Here is an 18,480-nt window from a genome sequence, read left to right as displayed (position 1 = left end):
AAGCTGGGGACGTTGGCCCCGGCGACCTGGGAGGTAGCAACAAGCTGAAGCTCTGCAGGGCCTCCTGGCATGGTTAGTGTGTGAAGAAGTTGCCAACTTAAGTTGTTTGGGCTCTTGTTGCAGAAACAATATTTCTGTCTGACCGCAGTTAGCAACTGATGTTTGCAAAATAAAGAAGTCAAGGCACTGTAAATACTTTCCATTCCGGCTCTTGTCTCAGCCCAAAATATTAGTATTAAAAATATTGCATCTATTATATGCGGCTAATATCTCTGCTGGCACATAAATCACCCAGAGATTTTTCATCTCCATAAAAAAAAAAAAAAGTTACTGTGCTCTATTTTTGGTTATTTGTTAACTGTTTTGTTTCCATTTATTCCTACTACAGCCACAGCAGTCTGTCTCCAAGGGACCATCTGTGGGAAAGAGAGTCCCTAGATTGATTCAGAAGGTGTCGGGGGTCATTGACAGGCATGAAGGCGCTGAGTCTCTGCTCTTTCTCTGATAATGTCTTTATTTAGCGTGACAGCCTCCAGGGCACGAGTGGACAACAGGCTTCTTTCTTTCCTTTAAACTAACATTGCTCCAGCCATTCCCAGCATTGTGCAGATGCTATGGATCTTCCTAATTTCCTGGTTAAAGCTGGGGGTGCAGGTCCCCAAGCAGCAAGGGCCAACAGCTATGTGACATCAGAGCTGCAGAAGGTGGCCCAGATCTGTGCCTCCCCCAGGCAGTGTGTTCCTGTCCAAACTGACAAGTGAAAACTCATCCAAGAGAAATTAAGTTTTGGGAGTGAATCAGACCCTGGCACAGCTTAGCAATTCTGTGGGAGTGTTAGGGGTAGCATGAGAGAGGACGCAGGAGTGGGTTCAGGAGCAGAGAACTCCTCTTGTTGAAGGTGACCCTGCTCATTGCAGAGGGGGCTGGCTAAATGACCTGTAAAAGGCCCCTTCCATCTCAAACCATCTGTAATTCTATGAACTCCTCTTTTGACAGTGCAACAGAGTTAAGTAAACATTCAGGAAACAGCTTAGGATTGTCACTGGATTGCAATAAATCAATTTCCAGATCAATCCTGGCTCCCAAATCTCTACATTAAATGCTATAGGCTGCTGCATCTTGTTTAAAGAATTTACTTCAATGTGTTTAATAAAGGATTCTGGCACACCTAAGTCTGAAGCATCTCTGCAACTTGGGTTGATGTTTTACTGGGTCCCTGTGTCGGAAGTAATTGCTTGCCATTGACTTTGGGTCATCTCATATGTCTGGACAGCTGTCAGGAGATCCTGTCAAATCTTGCCTTAGCTCCTACAGGAAAGACATTTATTTCTTCACTAGAAAGCACTGGTATAAATAGGATATGGAAAAAAAAAAGAAACCCTAGGATGTCTCCTTACTGCAGGTCAAAGAGGCACAGGGGTCTAAAGGAAGACAGCTGAACACAAAGGCAGCAGGTGGGGGCTCATTGTACTATTTAGGATGTGTCTTGGGGGACAGGCCACAGAGGATGGTGGTGGGCTGTGTCTGTGCATCTTGGCGTGGGTTTAAAGTTTATATCTCTTGGAGGATTATCAGATCTCGGGTTAACTGATCAGCCTGGGTGTATTTTTAAAGGAGGCAGCCTGGAGTCTGAAGTATAAGCTCTTTTATTGCAAAGTAGTAAAAGATGATTCCATATTCATTCAAGCCACATTCTTACCAGTAGTCCAGGATCCGTTTGTGTTTGGGAAACATTGTGTACTGTGGTCGTGTCTTAATTTAAACTGTTTTGTCTAAACTGGACTCAGTTCCTTGTCACTGTGTTTTCCGATGGTTTTTATGTAATTTTTGCAATCTTGTTTACAGTACACTGAGAATCCAACAACATAATTCCAAGTAATGTCATTTATGAAGAGAGTAATTTCCAAGCAATTTCTACATGAAATCGCAGCAGTGATTTCTACACCAGTCGCAGCAGTCAGCCTTGAAGTCCAGAAGATGCCTTCCTAGTCTGTTGCCTATTCTGTGCAACAAGGGCCTCTATCTTGACATCCCTCATGATTTGTGGGAGATCCAGCAAAGCATTAAAAGAGCTGTTTCAGAGCTATCTTACATGCCATCTGTACTTGGGATATCTTTCCCAAGCTGGTGTTGCAAAACAGCTCCTTAAATTCCTCCTGAAGATTCATTTCCATGAAGCTTGGAAGAAAATAGCTGACTCAGGCAGCCTGTGCAGCCAAGCATTGCAGAGTGTGAGGGCTGTCCCTGGGCTTCAGCAGTAGTGAGGTTTGCTTTTCGGTGCTTTTGAGTCCATCCCAAGGGGTGTTGTGCCATGTCCCCTCAGCCCAGCAGCGCTGTCTCTGCTCCTGCAACACAGTCTGCAGGCTGGTGGGCCTGTGAGTGGGGTGGGAGAAGTTGGTCATTCATCCATTTGCTTGTGAGTCAGTGGGAATTTTGGATGTAAAGACACAGAATCACACTAATACAACAGTGTGGGTTCAAAGGGACCTTTAAAGCTCATCCAGTCCCGTCCCCTGCCATGGTTAGGGACAGGTTCCACTAGACCATGGTTGCTCAGAGCCCTGTCCAACCTGGCCTTGAACGTTTTTGGGGGCAGGGCATCCATCACCTCTCTGAGCAGCCTGTGCTGGTGTTGTACAACCATCATTGTGAAAATCAGTGCTACCACGTTGGTTTATAGTGAGTCTAATTATGCTCTAGAGGTCCAAAAGGCAGATGTGGTGTCCAGGCCCAAAGGAAGGGTTGTCAGCAGTGATTGTACCTCGGGACCAAGGTGGTGGCAAAGAGCATTGTGCCCATGTAGGCGACTCACATGAGGGTTTCATAATGCTTTTCCCAGCAGCCAGAGACTCTGAGCCTCATCACAAACATCTCTCCCCTCACAGCATTGTTTTGGTTGGCTGTGGTTGTCTTCTGGCATTCATTGTATGTTTGTAAAGATGCATACGTGTAAGACTTAAAGTATGCACTTCATCTCAGCTGTTCAAAGATGGTTTTAAATCTTGATCACCACCATTTTGACAGGTGGACTTTCTACACTTCCAAGATGCCATGTCTGTCCAGATGACGTGGGCTCAGTCTAGCAGTTGGGGTGGTCTCTACCCCTGGTGACAGAAAGGCATGAAAGAAGTGTGAATAATTTCATTTCTGTTTTCAGGAGTGAACATGACATCTTGTTCCCTTCTCATCTGAGAAAAATGCAAACAAAAATGAAACTGGAGCCAAGTGAAACCAGTTTGAGAGAGAAAGCCAAAGGGAAAATACAACACGAATCCTGTGTTCTTCATCCTTGGAGCTGGTGGCTATTGCATTCTGTGGGGTTTTGAGGTTTTTGATTAAATTGTGTGGAACCATCAAGCTTATTCAAGTGTTTCCCATTCTCAGCCATAGCAAGGATAGAAAATGGCCAGGGCTGGGCTGTGAGGCTCCCTGCATCAAAGCAGTACTGAGTTATCATTATCCACGCATGTGAAACATCAGAGTGCCTTTGATGGAGGTAGCTTGCTGAAGTGTACTTCTGGGGAAAGTCAGGCCTCTAGAATAGAAAATCAGACCTTTTTCCTCATTATATCAATGACAGTATTCCCCAGACCTCTTGGTACCTACCTCTTGGTAGTTTTAGATGCAATAAAATTCCATCCCGTCCTAACTGGGATCCTTCAGTCCCTCCATATTGGACCACAACATCTCTTAAACACTCAAAACCAGTGATGATGGATGTTTCTGACCACAGCAGTACTGCCATGCCCAAATCTCTCCAGCAGTGCGTGCTTTGGGATACCAGTCCAATTGTTTGTGGTCTGGCTGGAATATGCTTAGTTCAGAAAGACTGGGCCTGGAGACACGAGTTTGTTCAGGAGATGTTTCAGAGGATTTTGCTTTTTCCTGCCCTTTCCCTCTTCAGGCTGTTTCCTGGGCAGCTAGCTAGTACAGCCAGAAACAACCCACATGCTAAATTGAGAATTTTACTCTTTTGGTGGTGACTCTAAGAGGGTACCTTCTTAATTGCCCTCCCTCAGTGGAAAATTGTGTTGAGATTTTCAGAAAGAAGATGAGAGAGGTGGCCTGACATCCCACAGTGAGCCCCACCAGTCCTCCATTTGCAGGAGAAGCTGCTGAGTTCCTTGGGGATGCTCTGCTCCCCCCACCTTGAGGGGTGTTATGGATAAGAGGGATCTGGGGTCATTATGGGAATGGGAGATTCCACAGAGTCCATTCCTGTAGTAGATCCTGGAAGTGTCCCAAGGATGGGGATGGATGGGGCTTGGAGCACCCTGATGTAGTGGAAGGTGTCCCTTCCCATGGCAGGGAGGTGGAGTGGAATGATCTTTAAGATCCCTTCCAAACCAAACCAAAGATTCTGTGATCTTAATCCATCCTTTGCAACAACTGTTGCTAATTAGTAGCAGGAGTTTTAATAGCAAAGCTGATCATGAGATACTTCTAAGATTTAGAATTATATTCCTGATCCTCACACAGAGATGAGACCCTGCCCAAGCAGACAAAAGGGTGCAGAGTAACTTACTGTCTGTCAAATGCAGTGAGGAATGTGTTCCTTCAAGCACCAGAAGGATGCAAGGAGTGGAGAAGGTTGCCTGAGTGTCTGCAAGTCCATTTTAGCTGTTAATTACTGAGTGGCCCTGGCTATGCCCACCAGGTATTCTGCTCTGCACAAAAGCAGGACTAAATCAGAATTTCAGCTCTGGAAGGAGCTTGTGGTGTCCTGGAGGGTTTGTGCCCTGGGGAAGTTGGCTGAGATTGAGGGCAAGTATCCAGGCAGGTTCTCCAAAGGCAGGAACCAGCATTTGCAGAGACCTGGTCCCTCAGTCCCAGGATGGGATTTCAGTCTGTTTGGCCATACAAGGTGCTCTGCATCGTGGGGGTGAGTGTCTTAAGTGCCACTGGAAATGTGTAGAATCTCAGAATTGTTTAGGTGGGGAAAGATCTCTTTGACTATCGAGTCCAACCATTCTCCCAGCACTGTCCAGCCCACCACTGAGCCATGTCCCCAGATGCCACATCCACACAGCTTTTAAATCTCTCTAGGGATGGGGACTCCACCACTGCCCTGGGCAGCTGTGCCAGGGCTGGACAGCCCTTTCAATTGAGGAATTTCCCCAATATCCAATCTAAACCTCACCTGGCACAGCTTGAGGCCATTTCCTCTTGTCCTGTCCCTTGTTCCCTGAGAAAAGAGCCCGACACCCATGTGGCTGCATCCTCCTGTCAGAGCCAGAAGGTCCCTCCTGAGCCTCCTTTTCTCCAGACTGAGCCACCTGAGCTCCCTCAGCTGCCCCTCATGGGACCAGTGCTCTTATGTGCCTGCTCACCTCTCAGTGTTTGTAGGAATTGCTTACCCAGATCTCTGTGCAGCCACCAGGAGAATGCAGGCCCACATTGTCCTCCAGTTCCCCACATGCCAGACAAATGGTGGGGGCTCTCAAAAGACTCATCTCACTCATGGGGATATGGGCAAGGCTGACACGACAAGAGCAACTGTGTTTTAGACTACAGCTGTCCACGTGTCTAGAGTTATTTTCCCCTGACTTGTGCCTTCCTGCTCCTTTCCTTGGGAGAAAACTATGTAGTGAAATCTTGCAGGAATCATGTATTTCTGAGCACGTAGGCTGGTAATCACCGAGACAGCTGAAGCCTCAGATTTGTTTGCGTAGGCTTCTCCAACAGAACAGACATTTGTCAGATATAAATTCTGTTGAAAGGTATCTCATTTAGTTAATTAAATAAAAAAAAAAAAATGGGTGGAGAAGCAATAGCAGAAGCAATAGCATCCTATTTCCAGCTTGGCAGCCCTGACTGTCTCCCCTTGGTTTTTAGGACTTTTGCAATTTCTTTGTGACTCTCAATGTCTCTTTAGTTTCCATTTTGTCCAATGGCCAAATCCCACTGAAGTCAGGGGGAGTTTTGAACTGAATTGGAATTTTGCCTTTGAAGTGAAAATAGTTATTTAATGTTAAATGGAGTCAAGAGATAAGAAACCATTGTACTGCCCAGATGCTTTTACTTGCAGCTGAATTATGGTTCTCTGCAAGGCACTGCATCCTTATGGCTAAGGATGAGTAGAGGGGGACAGAGGAAGGATTTCCCAGTAAATGCAGCATTTTTCTGGGGTGAATTCTTGCTTTACTTGGAGGTGTTGCTGTGTGATTCAAGCTTCAGCTTCCTCCCTTCAGCATCTCAAAAGAAAGCCCGGGCTGGGAGGTGCATTTGGGTGCTTCCCTGGCCAGGTTCCCTGGGATTGGCACGTCACTCCAAGACACCATCTTGGGACATCACCTTAAGCTGCCATCTGAGCACCTACAGTGTTGCCTTTCAACAAGCACAAGGCTGTTTCCAACAACCCACAGTGGGAATGTGGCAGGACACCCAGGTCCCCATTTTGTCCTTTCCTGGGGCTCTCTGTGTCCCCAGCACCTTGGTCACACCTGAGAGCAAGCATGGGTCGTCCCAGCCTCCCAGGATTTGAGATGCTGTGCAGTCCAGAAAGTTTTCAGATCTGAGCCCTGTTCTCCCTGCTTTGGCTCTTCTTCCCTGCAGATCCTATTTCTTCTTGGCTTTTCTTCTTCGCTGGGGTGTTGGGAAGATAAAAGCACACAATGAGTCTTTGCCTGAATGCTGGATGATTGTCTAGACCCCTGACTGCTGCCAAGTCACAGACATTGCTCCTTGTTTGCCATTCTCCTTCCTTTGCCTTTTATTTCTTGCAAATTTTTCCCCAAAACTTTTTTAAGTCTTAGTGTTTTCACTCTTTCACTCTTTTATTTCTTGCAAATTTTTCCCCAAAACTTTTTTAAGTCTTAGTGTTTTCACTCTTTGGCCAGTGACTGCAGAGCTTTGGTCTGTGTTTGTTCTGCTCCTTGCCATGGGGACATCACCTTTTGGCTGTCCTGTGGAGGGGCAGGGCTGCCTGCTCTCCCCCATCCTATTGCAAGAGCCCCAAAATGAACAATCTTGCACATTCCACATTGGCTTGACTAGGTGGTTTTTTTAACCATAAACCTTTTTTTCATTCATAGCCCTTAAACATTAAGAGTTTAGTTTGTAATATGTCTTTAGAAAGAAAAAATGTCCCTGTGTGCATGTCTTGCAGGAATTTATGGCCAAGTTTGGTTCCCAGCTCATTTCCAGGCACTTTCCCTTGCTTCTGAAATTATACCCATGTCTTTGTGCAACTTCTGTTATTTCTGTGCAATATTTACAAATTAAAGTAGCAAGCTGACTGGCTTATAAGCCAAGACTTGAAGTGCAACCAAACAGTTAAACTCAGTTGTCTGAGAGAAGAGCAAAACCACAGAACACAAAACTCTTGTGCACTTGGGCCTGTGAGGGCTTAGTACCAGATAAGGTTTTTAACTAACTTTTATTTTGACATTCCCCTTTTAATAAGCATTGCTCTTTACAAAGCGGTTTATGTGATTGCATTACTGAGAGGAAACAAAGAAATGCCAGGAAAACTTGATGTGGAGAATCTGTACTCATAAAATGCTTGTAGGCTCCAGCAAACAGGAAAGCTTTTCGTATCTCCGTTTTGGGTTTTTTTTTTTCCCTTTTTTTTAATTCCCTGCCATTCAGTTTGCAAGGAAAAAAAAAAAAAAAAAAAAAAAACAACACACACTGAATATCTCAGAAAACCAGATCTGGTTGTCTGAGAGTAAACACGAATTCTTCCAGTGCCATGAACAAGCCTCTTCGTCCTGCATTTGTTAAACATGAGCCCTCACTCTTTATGGTTAAAAGCCAATTGGCCTCAGAAAATAGGTTTTGACTCCTGGGGATGCCAAGGAATACAGATTCCGTGGGCAGATGGCTTTGGCAGGCAGGGTTGGAGACTGCTGACCATTGAAATGTATTTGTGAATGGTTGCTTCCTTCATCCGAGCTCCCTTAGCTGAGCAGTGCCAGTGATGAAAATAAAACTAATTGCTGTGGGATGGGTTTAAAGTAAACACTGCTATTTATCCAGATTGGGGTGGGGGTTTGGGATAAGGAATGAGGTTGACCAGGGGTTTTATCATGGCTACAGAACTAATACGGGGACAAACCACTGAGGTCACCATGGCACTCAAAGTTGTTTTCTTGTTTTTGGGGCTGATAATGGGGAGATGTCCTGTGTCTAGCACTGCTCCCAGCAGCCTTTGTAAAGGCTGGGCATTAAAACACCCCACGAGCTCTCAGAGCCGAGACCAATATCAAAGAAGCAGCAGGCAGGGGATGCCAGCATGCCTAGGGTGGCCACGCTTAAGACCCAGCCCTGGAGAAGGCAGCCAGTGCCAGGACCATCTCCATCTTAGGTGCATCCTGGATGAGGGCATTCCGGCTCTGCCTTCTCCACTGGGGACAGCCACACTGCAGCCTGTTTGGAAATCTGAGATGCCTGAGACTGCCAAAGCATTTCTTCCATTCAACTCTTGTCTTTTTGGGGATTTGCCATCTCCGCTACCGGTTACAGCCAGCACTCAGGGGCTTGCTCACTTTTTCTGAGATGTTGTAGTCTCTTGAGTAAACCCTTTGGGAGCAGTTCCTCCTCTCTGTGGCTGTTGGATTTCCATGTTATCCATTTGGAGCTCTGTACACATAGGCCTCTCTCTGGAGGCTGTGGTCCTGCATGCCATGCCCTCCATGATGCCAGAGCCAAGTGCGGTCCTCTTTTCATCCGTGCGTGTGTCCTGTCCTGGTGTAATAGTGCTGACGGATATGTAATAAAATAAGGCCAAACAAAACCATTTGGTGTGGGCAGATTACCAGTTTACTTAGTATCTTGCATTTTAGTTACTTTTTTTCCACTTAGAAATCCCTGATACACTTAAACTAGCTCACTGCAAACGCATGCAACAGTGTGCTGTGTTGACAGGCAAGAGGAGAAGGTGATGCTGTAGGCCAGGTGTATCAGGAGCTCTAAAGCCTTTAGAAAAACAATATCTCCTGGTATTTCTTGCCTACCTGACTTGCTGCTGCTGTTTTTCCTGGTTAGTGTGGAAGTAGTACAGAAACCTGAGAGAATCTAACACAAAAACCTGGGAGAATTTTTTCCTGGGAACCAAAGTCATGTTGTCCAACCTCACAAAAACTTTCAGCTGAAATATGACTGTCACTGAAAGAAATTTAGAGGCATGAGTTGTTACATGACAAGAAATCGCCTCCCCATTTGTCATCCCCCTGCCAAGGGCCCAGCTGTTTGGTGGAACAGATGTGTTGGCCCAACAGAACCATGAAGGAATGAGTGAACTTCCTTTGACTTTCTTCCACATTTTTTTTTTTTTAATACTCTGTCATTCAGTTTCCAAAATAAAAAACGAACTAAACAACCAAACCAAAAAAACCTGTTTGGTTTCCAGCTAACAGGAGTTAAAATTTTCTATTTTCTGCGGCCAGCTGACTTCTCAATGACTTTCTTTGACTTTCCAGGCGACAGCAGAGACTTCCCAGCGGGAACAAGTCTCAGCAGCACACGGATCATCAGCAGGGTGGCACCAAGCATAACAGGGACCACCAGAAACTCTACCAAGGAGGCCAGGCCCCTCACTCCTCGGGCAGGACGGGCCACCACGGCTACAGCCAGAACCGGAGATGGCACCACAACCAGAAGCACTCGCCCAACGACAAAGAGACGCACAGAAACGCCAAAGAGACTGAGAATCTGAAAATCGAGGACAGCTCCGTGTGCACGGCGCACGTCCCCGCCGAGGCGCCCCGAGGCCCCGAGGCCGTGGAGAAGCAGTCCCAGCAGGGCGTCCCCGAGCCCGAGACCAAGCGGAAAGACAGCGTCCACGAGCGTGCTGGGGACAGACCCAAGATCAATTTGCTTCAGTCTTCTAAAGACAGGCTGAGGAGGAGACTAAAAGAAAAGGTATTATTTCTTGGGTTTCTCTTTTTCTGCGGGTCTGGCCGATGGCCGATCTCCATACAAAGGGTGGGGTGAGCTCAAGGGACCTTTTCATCAATGCTCCCAGCTTACCTTAATCCCCCGGTGTCAGCAATTCACTCGAGGTGTCCTTGTGCTTCTTCAGGAAGCTTTTATTGAAAGAATTGAGGCTCTGAGCTTGACTTCTTAGGTGAGGTTGCTACCAGCTTGAGCTCTCCATGGACTGGGAGCTCTCCCCTTTTCCATGAGGGAAGGCTGGTGCACACATGAGCTCCCTCCTGGTCTGAAGAGCTCAGTCACTTTTCAAAAAAACATGTAAAAAAGGCAGTTTGTCTCTGCAACTACAGAGCTAAGTCCCAAACTTTGACTCTAGTTGGACTCCACTGCTTTAAAGCTGATATCCATTTATCTCTGACTCTAGCTGGACACCGCTGCTTTAAAGCTGATATCCATTTATCTCTGCAATTAATTGAAATGCCCTTATCTCCCCCCTTCCTTCCAACAACCCAACAATAACAAAAGTATTGCACGCAAGTGACGGAGGAGAAATCCTTTTTGGAAACAATATTCAGCCACAGATTTCTGAGGAATTTGGAGATGATATCTCCATTTGCCCCCTGTGAAACTCAGATTCTTTCTCTTGAGATTCTTTTGTCAGACTGTAAAAAGCATCCATGGTGCTATCTCTAATGAGATTTCCAAAATACAGAGCAAAAATAACCTGAACATATACAATTCCATGGGAGTGCATGTTGGAAATGTATACCTTTGAATGCATGAGCATTTACTATTTCTGGATGTGGCATGAGGGGGAGTAAGAGATTTTGTTAGTTATTTTTGTGTTCTTTAAAGAAATGGGAGTATAGTAGAGACTTTCAGAGTATTCATTTTAGTGCTCTTCTCAGAAATTTAGAGTCTTGTAAAACTAAAAATTTAATCAGCACCCACTCTTGGGGGGGTGTTGTCAACATAACCAGTCTCTTGATGGGAGGTTTGGACAACTCCCTTGGGGACTGGATTTCCTACAGGTTTGTATTATATAAGATTGAGCTGGAGGGGTAGAAGAGACCAAACCAGAACAAGCAGGATGCATACCTAACACTGAGGAAAAAGGAACAAATACATACTAAAATGTTGAAAAGAAACAATAATTTCTGTGGTAGTGATGGGAAGTGAAAAGTGTAACAGGCAAGAGATGGAAAAGTTGAAAGTCTTTTGAATGCTGGGGCCATGTGACTTCTTTTATCTCAATTTACATCATGAAGTGTATATATTAAAAATATATTTTTATAGAGATATATCTATTTATATGTATATATTTTATATAAAATATGTATAGAAAATATATTTTTATGGGATTGTTGTCTGAAGATTTTGCAAACATCAGTGCACTTTCTAAAGAGAAGCAAAAAATGCCCATTATAATGATGTTAGAGACACCAGAAACTGGTCCAAGATGCCAAAGGCTGTCAGATGTGATCATACTTTGGCATCCTGGCTCAGGACCCTCAAGGACATCTTCTCCTTGAGCTGAGGGACAGGACTTTGGGATTGAGTGGTGTGGGAAATGAAGAAAGGGGACATTCCTTGGGCAGGATGCATGCGCTTATGCTTTCCAATGCTGAGGTTATACAACTGTGCCACTAAAAATTGCTTTGTATTTTCTCTTTCTGTTTATGTCCTCCCAATCCCCTTCCCCTTTTGCTGTTTGTGCAAGGACATGGGCTGATAATATCTGTTTTTTCCTTGTGTAACAGACGCCTTGTCTTTCCCTTTTCACGGACCAGGACGAAGTCACGGTGGAAACCACCGACCCTGAAAAGAATAAAATGGACAAATTAATTGAAATTCTCAACAGCATGAGGAACAACAGCAGTGACGTTGACTCCAAGCTCACCACCTTCATGGAGGAGGCCCAGAACTCCACCAACTCTGAGGAGATGCTGGGGGAGATAGTTAAGACCATCTACCAGAAAGCGGTGACAGACCGCAGCTTTGCTTCCACAGCAGCCAAGCTCTGTGACAAAATGGCCCTTTTCATGGTGGAAGGAACCAAATTCCGGAGTCTGCTCCTCAACATGTTGCAGGTAATGAGATAAAGTTAGTTGTCCAGATGCCTGTAGCATCATCTCAATTGGTCTTACCATTTATTTGGAGCTGAGCTGTTACCAAATTCCTTTTGAACCCAATTGACGAGTTCAGAGTGGACCTTTGGTTTTGTCTGTGCACATCTTTAATGGTTACCAGAGATAATGTGACACTGAGGGCGTTATCAAGGTACTCTTCATTCTCATTTCATGAACTCTGCATGGAACTGTGGCATCTCACACCAGGGCCTGTCTGAGTAATGAGTCAGTAGCATCACCTTGAGGCAGCATCGCCATGGCATGAAAAGAAATGAACTGGGAGGGTCTCTCAGTGTAGGCTGTTGGAGTGGAGCTCAGCACCAGCGGCACCAAGACAAGTCTCTGATGGTCTTAGACACCAGGATGGTCCCTGAGCAGGCTTTAGGCTGCACCACCTGGCTGAAGGGCTTGATTCTGGTTTCTGATTGCAAACAGAACTAAAATAATGGCGTATTTTCTCATTATTCTGGATGACTTGTTTATTGATAAGTGGAGAACTGGTTGGTTGTTCTGCTCCAAAACCATCAGTGACAGCAAAGTTGCAGAGGGGAGGAAAAAGCAGCGGCTCTGATCACTGGTCCATGAGGTTAATGGTTGGACTTGGTCTTGGAGATCTTTTCCAGCCTGGATGATTCTATAATAATGTTGGATGATGAGAAAAAAGGGCTAGGCTCAACTGCCCATGGTCTGCTGGGAGGAGTGTGTTTTACTGCAGTGCCACCTTCAGAGAGGGCAGTTGTTTTCTGGGAGAGTGTCACATGCACCTCCAATTTTCTGCCTCTGGAGACAGAGTTGAAACCATGAATTTCCATCCTTAATTTAAGGTGCATTTCTATGTGGCTGTTCCCTCACACACCATCTGTGAGCCATGCAGAGTTCAGTTTTCATTTCTCTGCTCTCCATACAAGTCTGTAGCTCAGCACCTCTCCAGTTTTTGACTCATCTTCTTGTTCTTCTTGCTGCTGTTGTTGGAGATGCTCTCTTGGATGCTGTGGCTGGCTGTACCTTGAGCTGACTTTGGGGTAACACAGCAAGCAGGGAAATAAGGAGTAATATAAAATAGTGAAAACCAGCATCAGATAATTCTGCACAGTGACTGGTCCAGCTTTGCTTCTCTCATTGCTCCGCGTGCACGTCAAACACAACATCTCTCCCCATGCCCACTCCCCCCTGCAAAGCCCTTGGCCAGCGCACACATCTGCCCATTACCTGTACCAGGTGGTGATTTTTTCCAGATGAGTATTTCCAAAGGGAATATCAATCAGAATGAGGGAAATTGCAGACAGAATCAGTCCTAGAATTAGCAGCAAGGGGCTGGAGGGAGATCTAAACCTTCTGTGAATCCCGTTCTTCCCATACCATGTCACTCTTGAATCTTTCCCTGTTAGGCTGAGCAATCTGAGAAATCCAGACTAAAGCCCAGGAATGATGGCCAGAGAGCAGCAGGGTGTTAGCCCACAATTGATGCTGATGGCAGTGCTGGGTTAGGGAGGACTCTTCCAGTTTGCTTTTTTCTCTTGCCCCAGCAATTCCACCCATGCAAACAGACCCAGTAAACTGATTTATACTGCAGCATCCTGTGCAAGACTGAGTGGCTTCCCATTCAGTTCTTCCTAACATGAATGTAGGATAAATAATATATCTCCTATCTCCAGAGAGACTCAAAGTGCTTCTCAGGAATGTGTTGCCAGTCACAGTGTGATGGGAGCATTCCGGAGAGCTGAAGTGCAAAGAGGGAGCGGGGTGTGCGGGTGACCGAGTTCATGTGCCAAGAAATATGCAAAAGGGATTTGTTCAGCCCCAAACTGCACATCTTTTATAAATGTCTTGACGGGCAAAAGGTGACAGATCACTACAGGTCAAAAGCAAAGTGCTGTGTGAAATTGAATAATTTAACATTTCCTTTCTGATAGTAAAGGATTTTGACTTCCTCCAAGCACTGTTTCGTTTTCCAAACAAAGCAATCAGATGCACCCAAAGTAATTCATAAATACTTCTGTCAAGCGCCCTAAACCAGGAATATTTTGAGGTATTCAGGTCTGATAGCCCTGGCTGGAGAGCCAGGTATGAGGCATGAAAGAGTCATTGCAGCTGCCTTGGTGTGAAATAAAGGGGTTGATTATCAATATCAATATGGTATGTTGGAACTGATATGATGTATTATCAGCATTAAGAATTGGGTTATTATGTCATGTTACAGAGTAATGTGAATATCCCACTATGTATGATATATTAATACATTGATATCAATTATTATATATCCATATGTAAACACATATATACACACTATATATATATATATATATCCATATATTTGCATATGTTACAATCATATTTTTATATGATTGATGATAGTTCATTACCCAGCTACAGTCCTGGCCCTTCCGCCATCAGATATTTTTCCGTCAGCCATTTTTAGATAATTCATGATTAATTAAAAAAGAAAAATAAACCCTTAATAAAACGCTTGCTGCAGAGCAGGATTTGTGTCTCTCTAGCACCTTTCAGACTAATCTGATCCCCGGACGTAAGGAGCTCGGCTTGCTGGGCACCGGCGAGCTGGGGAATTACTGTGCCGGGGTGTGATAAATCGGGATCAGTGTGATCCCTCCCCGTGCTGCTGGCGCCTGGGGCTGCACTGCTCGCCCCCCCATCTGCTCCCAGCAGATGCTCCTGTTTTGTAGGGGCTTGTTTGTCCCTTTCCCTCTGGACTGCGATGGCAACAGCTCACCCCCACCAGAGGAGCTCAGGAATTGGTGCATGTACCCATTGAGGTACCTTGCCAAGCATGGTCATAGCTACAGACAGCATCCCTATACCTGTAGACAGTGTCCCTGTACCCTGCTGGACCTTAAAACAAGCAGCAAGGTATTTTTTTCCCTGCAAAACAGGCAGTGAACTGTCTTTTTAATCTGGTTCCTCTTCTATTTTCAGGTGTTGACAAGGTGCTCATGCTCAAGGGTTGCACATGTTCACAACTTATCTCAGGGTACTTGTTTTGATCCCAAAAGAGATGCCAGTGCTGCAGCATGGGAGTGTTGTCACATCATCCCCCTCCCTGCCAGCAGCTCCTCTGAAAAGCTTCCCTACAGCCAACACGGTCCACTTCATCCTCTAAAGGGATCCATCATGAAAACTCTGGTTTGAATTTATCCTTCATTCCATGTTTTGGTCCAGAATCTTGGCTAAGTCTTGAATTTGGGTGCTGCCAACCTCTCAGGAAAAGAGGTGTGGAAAGGGGAGCCATGGGGTGGACAGCTGGTAGAGCTGCTGTGTGGGAGCTTAGCACTGGGCAGGGGGGGAATCATTTGGCATCTGAATTGTCCAGCCCTGGCACAGGCTGCCCAGGCAAGTGGTGGAGACACCTTTCCTTTCCTGCAGGGATTTAAAAGCTCTGTGGGTGTGGCACCTGGGGACATGGGTCAGTGGTGGCCCGAGCAGTGCTGAGGGGGTAGTTGGACTTGATGATCTTAGAAGGCTTTTCCAACCTAAACAAATCTGTGGTTCTGTGATTTGGGTTTGATTCTTTCCTCATTGAGTTTGGTTTAGTCTTTTGGTAGCAAGAGCGATTTTGAGCTGTGTGAGCCCTTGGGATGGACCTGAGAGCTTGGATGTCTGGGGACATGAAAGAACATCTTAGTGGAGACATCCATCGTACATAAGTTCTTCATGCCTCTAGAAATACCTTCTTAATTAATACATTGAAAGTAATTCTCCTTTCAGAGGTTTTTGCTTGTCATAGTTTCACTCACTGGCATGCCCAGGCTTCTTTTTTTTTTTTTTTTTTTCCAGTGGGGAGTGTTAAGCAATGTGCCACAAACCCTCCACATGTAACATAAGTTGGAGTACTCCTCTGCTGGAACAACCGTGCTCTTTATAGCAGAGCTGTGTCTGCATCTGAGCTATGCAGAGCCAAGTGTATTATTAGAGTGAACATCACTGGGGCTGTAATTGTACACTGCTCCCCTTGGCAACCGCAGCCAACAGCACATCAAACAGAAGGCTGATACTTTCTTTTAATAATAATAAAAAAAAAAAAAAAACAACCAAAAATGATGAAATGAACATCCCGACACAGAGCAGCAGAGCCTGCTGGCCTGATGCCAGAGCCAGTGCCTGGTACATCCCTGCACATGGAACTGCCTTGGTGCCAGAGGAGAATGGCTGGTTCTGCTGGATGCCCTGTGGCTTACCCTGCTGCGTGCCCTGTTGGATACCCTGTGGCATACCCTAATGTATATCCCATTTCACACCCTAATGCATAACCCTAAGGCACACTGCATTTGATACGTCACAGGATACTCTGTGGCATACCCTAATGCATCCCAAAATTTATACCCTAATGCATACTCAGTGGTGTACCCTAGTGCATATCCTGTTGGGTGCCCTGTGGCATTCCCTGGTGAATATCTTGTGGCACAGCCTAATGCACTTCCCATGGCATATCCTGTGGTACATCCTAAACACACCTTATTACTTACCCTAATGCACTTCCCATGGTGCATCCTATGGCACATCCTAATGCACACCCTTTTGCATACCATAATGCATTCCCTGTGGCATACCCTATGGTATACCCTCGTGCATACCCTATAGCATATGCTAAAGCTTTCCTTATCCTAATGCCTTCCCTAACACACATCCTATTGCACACCCAAATGCATGCCTTATGATTTACCTTACTGTATATCCTGTTTGATACCCTGTGGCATACCCCAATGAATACTCTGTGGTATAGCCTAATGCATTCTCTGTGGCATACCCTAATGAAAATACCCTATTGCCCACCCTAATGCTCCCTTGTTGCACACCCAAATGCTTACCCTATGGCTTGCTTTATTGCCTGCGCTGTTGCACATCCTAATGCATTCCCAATGGCAAACCCAGTTGCACACCCACACAGGGTTTCTTCATCATCTTACTTCAACCTCTTGATGCCCCAGAAATGGCCCTTCCTCGGTTCAGTGCTGTGCTTGGGTCTGGATGTAGAAACTTCATAGAAACACAGAACACCCTGAGCCAGAAGGGACCCACAAGGATCACGGACTCCAACCCATGACCCTGCACAGGCACCTCAGTGACCCCTGAGAATGTTGTCCAGACATTCCTGGAGCCCTGGCAGCCTCACGGCCTTGCCCATTCCCTGGGGAGCCTGGTCAGTGCCCCACCACTCTCTGGGGGAAGAGCCTTTTCCTCATATCCAACCTAACCCTCCCTGGCACTGCTCCAGCCATTCCCTGTGTCCTGTCCCTGATCGCACAGAGCAAAGATCAGTGCCTGACCCTTCTCTGCACATTACAAAGAGATTGTAACTACAGTGAGTCTCCCTCGGTTTCTTCTCCAGGCTGAACAAACCAAGTGCCCTCAGCCCCTCCTTGGATGGCTTCCCCTCCAGACTCCTTCCGTCTAGACCCTTTAGATGAATGTTGGGGGTTTTGGTAGAGGTTTCACTTCAGTCTCAGTGGCCTTGGTTGGGTTTGAGATGGTTGGTGTGACCATTTATAGAGAGGCTCAACCAGGAAGGTGGCCAAAAATCCATTTCTGTTTTCCCAGGTGGGGGATGGAAGAGGAGAATTTAGGTTGAAGCATTTCTTGGGATGTAGGCATTGTGGCATGAGGTACTGGAGAACTGACTGATTGCCTCTAGTAAATGTGGGTGCAGTGTGAAGGGTTTGCCAAGCGGAGCGTGAGGATTTGGGAGGAATGAGCTGAAGTTCTTCCTGTCCTGTAGCCTTTTTAGTCTGAGCAAACAGCCTCCCAGTCATAGCAGCCCTTTCAGCCCTTTCAGACACTGGGTGGATACTGTGGGAACTGGGACATGGAAGTTGGTTGGATTCGATGATCTTAGAAGTCTTTCCCAACCCTAATGGTTCTATGATGTTTTGTGTTATTCTAAGTAATACATTAATGGTTAATGCTGAAAGGCAGTTATTTTTTTCTCTTCTCAACGTGATTATTGGTGAGGAACAGTTTGTGGTTTGGCAGAAGCAGAAGCAGGAAGATCCAAGTGTGGCTGGAGAGTATCTGACCTGCACACCATGTCCAGCACTGACTGCAAAAACCCATCAGTCCTCCTTCTGTGGCTGTTTTTAATATAATTTAATTACAGATGGTCCAATCTGTGCGCATAAAACAGAGTGGTACCACTTGTCTCTGGAGGGGCATTGCCCAGCAGACATCAGAGTGTTGTTTCACTGAGAGGTGGGTAAAAAGGTCCCAGTGCCCCTGGAGCAGATCCTAAAGCCATACAAGTTGTGCTCATGTGCCACAGCGGTGAGCTCAGCTCCACAGAGCAGCACTACATCCATCTCTAAAATCTGTGCATGAGCCAACATTGCAGCCTTTGTTTTCTCCTCCAGAGGAGTTTGTTGAGCTCTTCCCCCAGTGAGGTGGAGATTCAATGGGGAAAGCCTCCTTGGCTCGAGCTGCTCTCTATGGCTGGCTGTGCAGAGGAAGAACATCTTGGTGGTGAACC

At 45.9% G+C, this 18,480-nt stretch overlaps 1 protein-coding gene across 5 annotated transcripts in view; it reads left to right on the top strand.

The window, feature by feature from the left end:
* CTIF (cap binding complex dependent translation initiation factor) overlaps positions 1 to 18,480 on the top strand; it is a 148,553-nt gene that overhangs the window by 95,562 nt on the left and 34,511 nt on the right. For 4 of the 5 annotated variants that reach the window (XM_054003027.1, XM_054003030.1, XM_054003031.1 and 1 more), the window contains 2 exons: positions 9,423 to 9,864; positions 11,637 to 11,966. In XM_054003027.1, coding sequence (XP_053859002.1) covers positions 9,423 to 9,864; positions 11,637 to 11,966 — 772 coding nt within the window. The remainder of the gene's footprint in view (positions 1 to 9,422; positions 9,865 to 11,636; positions 11,967 to 18,480) is intronic. The other variant, XM_054003028.1, reaches the window with a different exon arrangement.

The sequence above is a fragment of the Vidua macroura genome, chromosome Z (assembly GCF_024509145.1).
Source record: "Vidua macroura isolate BioBank_ID:100142 chromosome Z, ASM2450914v1, whole genome shotgun sequence".
Taxonomy (NCBI): domain Eukaryota; kingdom Metazoa; phylum Chordata; class Aves; order Passeriformes; family Viduidae; genus Vidua; species Vidua macroura.
The sequence above is the reverse complement of the archived record's forward strand: the minus strand, read 5'-3'. Positions and strand labels throughout refer to the sequence as shown.